This window comes from Epinephelus lanceolatus, chromosome 20 (assembly GCF_041903045.1).
Source record: "Epinephelus lanceolatus isolate andai-2023 chromosome 20, ASM4190304v1, whole genome shotgun sequence".
NCBI classification, from domain to species: Eukaryota; Metazoa; Chordata; class Actinopteri; order Perciformes; family Serranidae; genus Epinephelus; species Epinephelus lanceolatus.
In genome coordinates this window covers 6,973,729-6,986,626 of record NC_135753.1, presented here as the reverse complement: position 1 = coordinate 6,986,626, position 12,898 = coordinate 6,973,729, and the positions used below count along the sequence as shown (strand labels likewise).

Here is a 12,898-nt window from a genome sequence, read left to right as displayed (position 1 = left end):
CTGTATCCACTCTGTCCCTCTGTATCCACTCTGTCCCTCTTTCTTTCTTTCTTTCTTTCTTTCTTTCTTTCTTTCTTTCTTTTTTCCCTTTTAAGTACTGGATGAGCAAACATTTTTCTTGTCTCTCCAGGATGTTTAGTTGTCATTTCTTCTAGCAGCCTTTAACAGCAGATCAGATCCTGCAGTCTGACACTTTAGGTCATTTCACAGTGAATTTTGATTTTGGTACCGATAATAAGTTGAATATCTTAAAATTCAGTGCAGACAACCAAAGAAAATCAATGGAGAGTGGTCGATCTTCATCTGTCTCCTCCTGCTTTTCCATTTTACAAGGTCCCACATTTCGCTCCTAGTACCAGTTTTTTACCCTCTTGTCAGAACAACAGACTGATACTATGGGGGTGCCTTACGACCTTACCACCATATTTACAAACTTCTAAATATTTAACGACCATAAGATGTCCCGTAGTGAGTTGTTGAGTGTACAAACACACATCAGTATCACTACAATACTTTGCTAAAAACATCATGTTGAAATGAAGTATGCAAAAACATAATATTTCACAAGATGGTTTTCTCTCTTGATGCTGTTTTAGTGACTTTTAGGGCAATTAAAGTGAGTCCTTTTAAAATGTCAATAAATCAAACAAAACACATAAAAGGCAAAATGTTCAATCAGCTGAAATGCAGCATTTATTTTAACTCCTTATTTTCCTGCAAAAGAAGGTTTAGAATGCATACAGCTACATCGTAACATACAGGAACAACAACGGTGGATTACCTTATTGTTTATACTCCGCAGCAGCTGCCTCTTTTGATAAACACCATAAAATCACTCTGTGGTTCTGAGACTTAAGTTAGCAGTCACATGAGAACATACAGAGGCCACAGAGGTGCACACAAGGTGCTTCAGCCTCTGTGGGTTTAATGATTATAGACTAGATAAATCTCAGCAGAAACAGATTACACAGCCCTCTGACAGTGGGACTGTCCTTTGTTCAGCTACCTGACATAATGGATGAGGCTGATATCAAAGTAGTTACTCTCAAATGTCACATCGCCCAAAAACTTCAATCTGGCATAATTTTATCTCCTTTTGTGGTGAGAAACTTAATTGAAATGAGGACGGAGGAGAGTGTTGTCAATTTGCATCACTGTAGATACTTTTGATGTGACTGTTTCACCTGCACTTTTTTTCATTTTTGTGCAGTTTATTTCTCCTCATCTCCCCTGTTACCTCTAGGAGAGGGATTTATGTTTCAACCTTTCCTGCCTCCTCCTCTTCTTCTTTAACTTTTCCAATCCGTGTGTCTCATGTCCCCGGAGGCGATGTTGAAATCACTTCATATTAGTGCTGAAGCTTTCAAGTCGTGCTCCGGGAAGCTGATTATAATAGACAAAGACACTGTGCAGTGTGAGAGTACACGTACACACAGTGGGAAAACCCCCATATGCTCAGCACTGACCTAGTTGTGTTATGGTACAGAGGAGGGGATGTGATGTGACCATGTGACCTGGTAGTGTGTGGTGGTGTCTGTCTCACAGCCAGAGCAGCTGCTGACATGAAACTAAAGACTGAGTTTATCAAAATCATGATATTGATCAATTTTCCTAGATTTATATATATTGCCAAAAAATAAACAATAACTATTTTTTTTTTCAAAATCCAAAACTAACAGTAGGTACTGACATCTGGGTATAAATGTACCGTTATAATCTTCTTTGTATTAAAAGTTTTAATACAATCTCTCACTATCTCAAACTCAAACTCAGACTTAACTCTGATCAGACGTTTAAAGCTAGGCACTCTTGGTCAAATATAAACCAAGATTCTGTTACTGCACTGCCTATTTCTTGCCTAAAATGTTTTCACAAACATATTTTGGTGCCCTTTATGGTTGTACCAGGGAGAGTTTGTGAAGAAGTGGGCACCATATTGTTGTCTGTATGAAAACGGGCTGAAAAAGCTGAGATCAAACGGTAAAACTAGGCAGCGCTGATCACATATGAACCAAGATTCTTTTACTCTGTTATTTCTCACCTCAAATGTTTTCAGAAACATGTTTCAGTTTTCTGTTTTAATGTAATACGAGATTTGTTACCAGCAGGCTTAATGTCAAACGGACTAGCTTGCATTACATCACCTCCGAGGGGGTGTTAATTGGTCTGGTGCGGTACAGTGCATTCTGATAGTTAAAGGTTTTCTTCCTCTTGAGCAAAGGTGAAAGCCACAGCCCTTTTTCTCTGTTTTCTCTGGTTCTGTAGCACCAATTTTGCAAGTATCTGCTGCTCTCCACTGCATAGACAGCTTTATGAAAGGACCATCTGTCCAGCAGTGAAATACTTCTTGAAGTTCAAGTTAACCATGAAAACAACAGGGCTTTGGAGAAAGAAACAAGGTGATGTTGGGATTCATTGTTTTATAATAGTTTACAAGAGAGTATTGGACCCTAGGCCAGTTCAATCAGGCAAGATGAATGAAGTAAAGATAATATTTAAGACATGAGTGTACAAATTAACAGATGATTTGAGATGAACTCTTTGGTGCTTGGACACCAGTGGGAGATATTTTGTAAATGATGGGGCATCTGAGCGGCAGCAAGATAAATCCCCACATGGAGTCCAGACACTGGTGGTGATGGTGGCTGCTGATTCTGAGGATGCTGACCGCTGAGGTGGATGAGGCTGATGAATCTGCAAAGACCAGGTGGTGATGGGGAGGTGAAGGGCGCCCCTGATGGCAGCAAGAAGGAACTACAGCAGAGAAAGAACCATATTTAAAACGAGGGGCAGTAAGATGATAGGCTAACAGAGAAGATGTGTCGCTGTGCTATTGGTTGATTGTGATTCAGCTAAAAAACAACTGAGGACTCAATTGACAGACCCAGACAATGACACCCAGAGATAGTGAGTGAGCATGTGTGCAAGAAGTGAATGGCAGGGTGAGACAAAAAACTTAGAGCCTGAGCATGAAAAGTGTTGTCTTCTTGACTGAACTTTTGCTAGAGCATTATTTGCTGAATCATTTGGGTTCAAAATAAATATGCAAATCAGAACAAGTTCCATGTCTGGATTTTTCCTTTAATCGACACCATGGGTGCAGATCTGATGACAAGTTTGGGGGGGACACAATCAGTTGAGATTTTTTTTTTAATTGCACGTGTGCAAATCATGCCCACAGAGCGCTTGAGATTGCCAGCATATTTCACGATTTCATAGAGGCTCATCATCATCACCCAGTCATTCAAAAAGCACTACAAAGAGAATCATATGCTTACCTTTACTGTTTATTTCTCTTAAACAGCCAGTAGTACATGGAGCCAGGCATCACCCTCCTTTTCACTGCTTTGCTGTTAGTTAATGCTACTTCTAGTTTCAGGGTCTCAGGCATGTTATGTCCACTCACGTTCTCATCTCTCGCCTCTCACGGATTCCCATTTCTCCTCATCATCTTCCCTTTCTCCCAGCATATAGGACTACTGTATACATTTGTTCAATTTCAATTATTTAAGCTATTTAGGATTGGGGGGGACAATTTGTGTTTTTCAGAATTTGGGGGGGACATGTCCCCCACGTCCCCCCCGGGATCTGCACCCATGATCGACACCATCAGACCACCACACACTTTCTGCTAAGCTGCATTCTGAATCATCCAACCTGTGTTTTTCACCAGATAATGACAAAAAATCTTATGTGAAATAAGTTTGACTAAAAGGACAAAATGATTGGTTTTGGCTCGACTGGATGTCCAAAATAATGTACTGACTGAAAAGACTAAAATGTCAACTGACTAAAACCTCCTCCTTCTCCATAAAATCTGTCCTCAATCAGATCCAAAGAAAACCTAAATGAGAAGTCACTTTTCATGCTTGAGTTGTTTTGATTTCAACCCTCCATAGGTGTGTGTTAATGGGGCATCAGCTACTTTGTGTGTGTGTGTGTGTGTGTGTGTGTGTGTGTGTGTGTGAGAGAGAGAGAGAGAGATTTAGCTCGTTAGCTTGTCATATTTGCTCAGCAGGGAGCCTACGACTGATGAATGTGGATTTAGTCTGCTTTGTATTGAGAACGGGGACAATCACTGTGAGAGCGCAATACTAGAACACACACACACACGCACACACACACACACACACACACACACACACACACACACACATTCTGTAACTGCCTGAGTCATATATCTGCAGTTTACAGCCTTATGTAACTCTGTTCTGAGGGCTAATGGGGCTGTTACTGACGACTGATGGACACCAGCAGGATGACTTTATGGCCAAATGAGCTCCAGTGTTTCCTCTGAAGGTCAAAGTGAAGTGCAGGCAGGACCAGAGTGAGAAATGACCGCCTGCTGCTGCTCTGTTGTTGTTGTCGTCTGTGGGCTGTAAATCAGCCACTCTGTCTGCTGTTTGGCAGTGATGGGGTATTAATTTGGATTTGGATAAACACAGCGGGTAATATTCAGTACTTTTGTTATTGTCAGCAAATACCGTGAGAAGTTCAAAAAGCAACAATGTGTTGGCCCATGTTCCTATCTGTGTCTCTCAGCTCCAAGCCCCTTGGTACCTACTGAAGACGTTAATCTGTAAAAACACAAATCTATCAAATTTAGTTTCATGAGTAATCTACTTAAACAGCTGCTCACTGTAGTTTTTATCAAACAAACAGGAGGAAATAGTGCTTTTGGTGGGGACTGTTTTCATTGATGGATTAATCCACTTTTGCTGCTGTAGTGAGTATTTGTAGCAGCAGGATGGTGTATGTGGGACTGGTCAAAATCAACTACAGTGTGTGTGCTCATGGTAATAAAGAAACATGTCACCCAGTGCAACAGTGTGGCCCACTGATGTGTTTTTAACAACAGTGGTGCATCATGGCACAGATGAAGAAGATACATCTGGCTGTAGTTACACACATAATACTTGTTAGTAGAAATATTCACTGTTGGTTTTGGACATGAAGAAAAATGTGAAATATCATCAAATCTGTCATTTAAAGAAACAGTGTGCAAGATAAGGGGGGTTTAGTGCTGTCTAGCAGTGAGGATTGCAGATTATAACCAGCTGAAGCTCCTGGTCAATTCCTTCAGTGTTCATTGTTCAGAAGGTTTTAACCGGGAGCTGAATCATCCACAGAGGTCTCTTCCTCTCCAAAACAAATCAACCAGGTGATGTAAATCAGTAAGAACACTCAAGCAGTTTCACGTTACACATCTGTCTTTTGCCATTGCTGTTTGGCATTTTGCATACGGCCCACTAACCCAGCACCTGCTCATGTGTGCTCACCCTTTTTCACTGATAACTTAAGATTCAGACTTTCAGGAGGTTTTAAGCAGGAGCTGAATTATACACAGAGTACATGAAATCGCGAATGTCCCTATCTCGAGAAGTGTTTGGATTGTTCATTCTGGGCTACAGTAGAAACATGTCAGTGCAACATGACGATCTACGTAGACAAGGACCTGCTCCCTATGTAGATATAAAAAGCTCATTCTAAGGTGATAAAAACACAACCTTTCTTATTTTCAGGTGATTATACTGAAGAAAACATACTTATTACATTATATTCCATTTCTACCAATATAACCCCTTAAGTCCTGCACACTGGATCTTTAAATTAGCAAAAACTATTATTTAAATATAAAAATATCCAATCAAAGAAAAAAGATGGGTTTGACCCAGGGTTCAGTACTTCTGCAAGGAGAAGTAGTTTCAAGGCTCATGTTTGCTTCCTTTATGTAAATAGATCTGTTCATTTTAAAGGTAGGATCTGGAGGATTTTCAAACAAAACAAAATATAGACATATACAAATTAAATCCTGCTCAATCGTCACCTATGGGCTTCTACTCATGTGTGGTGGTGACTCTGTTTGCAGAGCTCCTGCCCTTTAACTGTATTTTGATGTTTTTGTGAGCTCGGACCGCTTCTGGGCGGAGATTCCCCCAGCCAATGAGAGAGCGCAGGTGCCGTGCTCGAGCGTGCCCGAGCGTGTCCGAGCGTGCACCAGCGCGAGCCTTGCCTGAACCTCTTCTGTAGCCTTCTTCCGTACCTCTGGGCTCCGTACACCCGGGAGAGTTGAGCCTGATAGGAGGGGCCGAATTTGAATGTGTGTTTACAAACAGCAACTGGAAAATCCTCCAGACCCTACCTTTAAATGTTGTAACCATCGCTGCAAACATACTTCCTTGCATAAACACATCCACATGATGGCACTAAAGGACAGAGTCAAAAGTTTCTGACAACAACAAAAGGAGTGACAGTGAAAGAGGGTGTAATAATGTACCTTTTAACAGAGGTCTGTGAGGCCATTACAAACATCCCAACATGTGTAGTGTGAATTCTTTTGCCTATGATACTGATACGGTCTGTTACGACATTTTGAAAATGTCTTTGTTGTGTCCTACAGTCGCGTCTCACTTGAACTACGCTACACTGCCCCTACGATTTCATGTGGTGCTGCTCTGTTTCATCTGTATCTGTATCGGAAAATGTGCACAAATATGGACAAAATGAACACAGAATAACTACAGAAGGCTCCGTCTGTGTCCATATACATATCTAACCCTGAACATAAATGAACCTTTGAGAGGCTAAAACTGCAGCAACACTTGTAGATATAAGAAAAACTTAAAGGAATACTTCACCCCTGAAAAGACTATTTCTTCATTGATTACTCACCCTGTTAGGTTGAATTTGTGAAGAAAACTTAGATTTTCTTATATGCCTCTAGGGAATGAAGAATCCAAAAACAGAAAACTCTTCAAATTCTTCAAAGAACGTGAGGGCATGTGAGAAAAACAGTTTCAGTTTGAATTTAATGTACTGTAATACGGGCTGAGTCATTGATTTACAAATAGTTATTTTGGGGTAAAGTATTCCTTTACATGTGTACCAACGCATTTTGTCTGTCTGTCTGCCTACATCGGGTCATTTTTCTGGGTCAAACTTTCAAAAATTGACAGTTTAATTCTCAATTCTGCTGACAAATTCTGGTCAGTCAAAGTATTGAGTTTTTTTTTCCAGCCCTACATATAATAAACAAATAACTTGTATTCACTCAGGTAACTCACTCAGTATGCCCAGAGGTCATTTTCTAAATTCAGAAATAAAAACCTCTCTCCCCTTGGTTTCCTGCATGTATCCCTGGTAAACAGGTCTAAGGTGCAGTTATGGGATATTATAATATATATATACATATATATATATATATATATATATATAATAAGTTCTTTCACACTGAGTGAAGCTGTGGTCTGTCTGAATGAGTGTTATAATTATTTCTGCTGTGTGGGCGCATTCAAAGATAAAATCCACCTTCAGATACTCCTCTATATCATCACTGTGATGTGAATAATACCAGGTTTTGTTCAGTGAACTTGCAGTTGAATTATCCATTTCATTATTTATGAACCAGGTTATAATAACAGCCTCTAACTCACCTCTTTTTGTGTTTTTTCCTCCTGAAAACTTTGTCTTCTCTTATGTTTAATCCAAAATGGCAGCTCTAGACAGAAGCTTTCTTTTATATGGATTGAGGCCCTGAAACCAAAACTTGTTTATGTTTTTCAATCATTTGATTAACATTGATGAGTTAGACTTTCAGCCCTGAGATTTTCGATATTTTAATTAATAATACAGCACATCAATACTGAAATATTTATGTCACTCAAACTGATGCAGATCACATCACTAATGGATGATTTTGAGGGCCACTATTTCTTTAAAGGGGACCTAATATGCTTTCCCTAATTTTCTGATGTATATACAATGTTTTAGTGTTGGATATTCATATTAAATGTAGCCAAAGTTTCAAATAAGGTAAACATGCATAAAGGTAATACCTGTTAGCAAAAAACTCAGGCTTTAGGCCATTGTGAATACTCTGTTTCCAATGTTTTTTCTACTTTAAGACAAGCTGACGTCAGCTTGTGACAGATTTCTTTATACAATCCTACTGTAAGAGTTCAGGCTGTTCTCATGCACTGCTCATATGTATGCCTACAAAAAGTGATGCCCCAGAATGGGCATATAACCCATGTAATTGGGAGGGCTGCGATCACATGACCAATGCACTAGCGGTAGTAAAGAAGGAAGTAGTATAAAGAGTGAAGTCCATATAAGGATGCACACTTGGGTGGCTGATAGGTCAAACAAACGTAGGACTTTCCTCCAGAGTCCCATGTTCGTGTCCCCTATGTGAAACCAAATGAACTTGGAATTACTTTAAGGTACGTTTCTTTTCCTAAACCTAACCTACGTAACTTTACTTGCCAAAACTTAACCTATGAAACTATATGTTAAGTTTATGACTTTACATTAAGTACGAATTGTGCCAATCTTTTTATCTATACCTAACCTATGTACCTTTACTTGCCTAAACCTAACCTACAAAGCTTTATTTAAAGTTTGTGAGTCTACATTAAGAATATAACGTGACAATGCATATCCACATCTGTTTTCCTAAACCTAACCTATGTAACTTTACATTAAGTACGTAACTTTACATTAAGTAAGGAATGTGACAATGCCTAACCATGTGTCTTTTCCTAAACCTAACCTATGTAACTTTACTTTCCTAAACCTAACATTCACAGTTTTACATTAGGTACGTAACTTTACATGAAGTAAGGAACATGACAACGCCTAACTATGTCTGTTTTCCTAAACTTATCTTCTATAACTTGATTTGATTAAATTTTATTGATCAATTACTTTGCATTAAGGATATAACTTTATGTTAAGCACGTATCTTTACATTAAGCACACAACATGACAACAACCAACCATGTTTCTTTTCCTGAACCTAACCTACATAACTTCACTTGCCTAAACTTAACCTACAGAGCTTTACGTTATGTACATAACGTGACTATGCCACTAGTGGGGCACTCATTTGTGTGATATCTTGGCACTAGTCAGCCCTTGTCCCTTGTCGGCTGTTTTTGGGCTGATTCAGTATGTTGAAAAGGTGTCAGAGCTGGTTGGTGAGTGAAATTACTGGCAGTTGGCAGAAACAGAAGTGAGGAAAGTAAACAAAGACTAAAGTCAACAGGGAGCGAGACCAAAATTAATTGTAGTTAATTCAAGTTAATTCAACATTGGATTGTGTTGTTAATGTGCTAAATGCCATCTTAAAACCATCCTGTCACTGTCGGCCTTCCAGAGCCCCTTTTTGAATGATTAATACAGACTACCGCTGCCTGCTGCTTTGGAGGATTATTCCTCTCATGCAGGTACAGAACATACATGTTGGTTGGCCATTAGCTGTCGCCTTTGCATTATGTTCAAGCACAACTTTTTGGCTGAGACACAGGCAGCATGCGGTGACTCAGCAGTTAGCCTCCATTGGAGCTAGTTCTTTGATGACTGTTTGGTGTGTCTGATTCTCAAAGCAGAGCGTTTCAGTCAGAGGGTGAATACAGGTGTTATAGCACAGACAGCACAGTGAATAAGTGTTATTTGAACATTAAAGCATGTAAACATATTCAAGTAGAAACTTAAAATGCAAGTATAAACTTACAACTTAGTTGTTCTTTAATATGTCGTTTCTTCTTTCCCTCTTGTTGTCCTCCTGCAGGTGAAGTATAAGAAGGACTTTGAGGAGAGTAAAGGTCGAGGATTCAGCATCGTGTCGGACACTCCAGAGATGCAACGACTCAGAAAGACTCAGGAGCAGATCAGTATCGTATGTTCACACACACACACACACACACACACTCACACAGATATACATCATTCATTGTTTTTCCTGGTGTGTGTATAATGTGAAATGTTTGAGTGAAGTGAGGGGTGCACTTTGGTCAGTGAGCACAATCGCACACACACAAACACACACAAAATGTCTACATCATCGAGCCCTCCAGTGTTGACGACATCAGCTGTTTGAAGATGAGCTTCCTTTGGAACCAGTGAGTGTAAGTGACTGTGATTTATTTTTTTATTTACTTATTTATTTTAAGGACAAGTCAAGCTGTCAGTTGTTAAATTACAAATGGATGCAGTGAGAGAAGAAAGACATGTTTTAAGGCTGCCTTTGAAAGAAGCGACAGCCCGAGCACATGTGAAGCTGTTCCAACAACCAGGAGAATAAAAACTGAAGGCAGCTTCACCACATTTTAAGTCCCAGTGCTACAGCAGCTGACCTGAGAGGTTGTGGTGGCTTGTGGCTTTTAAGCATGTTGAACAAACAGTACAGTGTATGATGGAGCAGGGCCATTCAGAGCTTCAAAGACAAGCAAGATGAAGATGAGCCAACATTTAAATAATTAAGTAAGTAGTAATACATGGCAAAGTGTCCTTAGACAAGTAAATAATGAATGAGGTGGCAGGTGAAGAGCCCATCAGAACATCTCAGAGTGCATTACGGTATTTCCCTTGGCTGTGGTAAAATGCTTTAGACAGTCGAAGCAAAACACTTTATACAATAATAATAGTCTGGATATCATTTCTATCTTTGAATGTTTCTCTATGTGATGTGTGTGAATGGGTGTGTGCATACAGGTGCTCTACTCCCCATGTGTTGACTGATGACCCAGTGACCCTCAGCAGGTGATGCCAAGGTAGTGTGCGCGTTTGTTTTTCTCTGTTATTCTTCCTCCTGAAGTTGTATTTCTCTTTGTTCATTTAAAACAAATTGCAATTGTTTTTGTTGTATTTTGTGCATCTACAAACATGAAAGATATGGTGGTAAAACACTGAGAGATACATAAAACATTAATATTATCTGCATTCATAAAACATCATACATTATTCTGGTGTACCCTGTTAAAGTACTCCTAATTTGCTGCTGCTACTACTCACACCACTATGTCACTCGAGACAGTTTTAGTATAACTCTGGTCGTGGGTACTGTGTGTATGTGTGCTGCTTGCCTTGTAATGTTGATATTAATGGCTTTGTATTTATCTTAATAGAGCAAATAGAGCACCTTTCCCAAAAATCCAGATTGATGAATATGAGTGTTTTGAGATTGTGGTGTGACTTGGAATTTTATATTATGCCTCCACTCCCATCCCGAGACTCTGAAACCCGAAACAATACCAATGAGCCGCATATGCTTGCATATAAATCTTGCTATCTTGGCGATGATTGATTTTTATGAGCTTCTGGCAAAGCTGATTGAAGCTGATTGTGCTGAAACGAAGGGAGTCAAACGAAGTTGTACATTAGTTGTTGCTTTGTCTGTGGAGTCTCTGCTGCCTCACTTGTGTGGCAAGCTAACGCTAGCAGGTGAGTATGCAGATTTGTTGTAGGTGTAGGTAAAGACCGAGAGCCTACACAAGTGGCCTACACCGTTGTAAACATTTATGCTTTTGCAGTGGTGTGTCTGTGTTGTTCTGTAGTTACACCTCCAAAACAGTTAGCAGTGGGGTTTCTGTGCCACTGTGATGACTTTCAGTGAAGTGCAGTAAGTTTGATTGAATTCAAACACACATTAAACACACAGAAAACCTGGTAATTAATAACAACAACGTTAAAGGGATACTTCAACCATTTTAAACCAGCTTTATACCAAAACGATGTGGGTAGTATATGTAAATGTAACTGTTATAAACTTCCCTTCATTTAACCAGTGCCTAGATATCTCCTCTCCCCTCGGCAAAACTCCACCAGATGTTGTAAAACAGGTCATCCAACAGAGCCTGGCTGGCTCTCGGGCTATTACTCGAACTACAGGCTGTACTTTAGCAATTTTGTATCACCCACCACCCATGCTGCCACCACGGACAAAGGGAATAGAAGTGGATCAAGAGACACACAGATGGCTTACTATTTATCTGTAATATAAGATAGTTTGTCACCAGCTGGATGCCATTGTGTAAAACAGATGAGTTCCTCTACTCACATAAAGCAAAGCAAGACTTCTATTGTGTGGGGACTTTACTGTCTTCATAATTTATCATTTCTTATTTGTGAAATAAAAGTCAATAAAACTTTGTTTCCATTGTGGGAAATTGTTGTTAAGATAAGATAAGACAAAATAAGGTCCGATACGATGCGATACAATATGATATAATAGGATATGATAGAACTTTATGCAAGGGAAAATTGCTGTGCACCAGTTGGAGTTAGTTAGAGGAGTGCAGATACAAAGCGTGCAATATACAAGGACTAAAATACCAGCAGAAAAAAAGCTTAGCAAATATGTTTAGCAAATATAAAATACAGTATAGCCAATATAAACTAAATATAAACTGGATAACAGATATAAAAATATAAACCTTACGAAAAGAAACAAGAGGTGTACATCACCGTGACACATAGCTTTATTACAGAGTTGATGCAGAGCTTATTCTGTAGGTCTGGCATCAATGCAACGAGAAAGTATAAATTCAGCTGCCTTGTATGAAGTCAAAAGAAAGCATTGTCTTCATCATTTTTCCATGTATGGCGTAGAACCCGAAATACTTCCACACACTGCTTCTCTGATGCTTTGGTGTCACAATTGTCCGCTCAGGGCCTCTTTCTCATAAGTTTCCTACATTTTTGTAGCAAAATAACCCCATTACCAGCTCAAGCTAAGTTTACTGACAGCAAACAGCAGGTCAAGCTGATTTTTGAGCGCCCTCATTTGGATCACAAGTGAAACTACTTCAAATGATCTTCTGGCCTCTAAACTGTAAAAAAGCAGTCTGTTGCACTTTACTGTACAGTTTGAATCTGAACAGGTCATTACACTTTAAAAATGAAATACTTTTAAACGAATAGCTGAATTTCAATTAAAAGGTGACAACCCTACAACAAACCCGTTAAAAACGTTCAGTACATACATGTATATAACTTACCTGTCCTTCCCACATCAAACCTCGCTCATTGGCTCTTCTCTTGATATCCCAATTATCCATTTTTGCCAAATGTTTTTCAGTTATTCTGCTGTGTTGTGTCTTTCCCCTCTTGTATCCTT

General features: G+C 39.4%; 2 protein-coding genes across 2 annotated transcripts in view; both read left to right on the top strand.

Annotated features, from left to right (window-relative positions):
• The window catches only part of LOC117264889 (LIM zinc-binding domain-containing Nebulette), a 78,580-nt gene extending 66,649 nt beyond the window's left edge, over positions 1–11,931 (top strand). The window contains exon 4 of the mRNA XM_033639196.2: positions 9,572–11,931. Coding sequence (XP_033495087.2) covers positions 9,572–9,757 — 186 coding nt within the window. The 3' untranslated portion in view covers positions 9,758–11,931. The remainder of the gene's footprint in view (positions 1–9,571) is intronic.
• Positions 10,434–12,898, top strand: part of LOC117264888 (uncharacterized) — a 102,959-nt gene continuing 100,494 nt past the window's right edge. The window contains exon 1 of the mRNA XM_033639193.2: positions 10,434–10,553. The gene's annotated coding sequence lies outside the window, so the exon portion shown is untranslated. The remainder of the gene's footprint in view (positions 10,554–12,898) is intronic.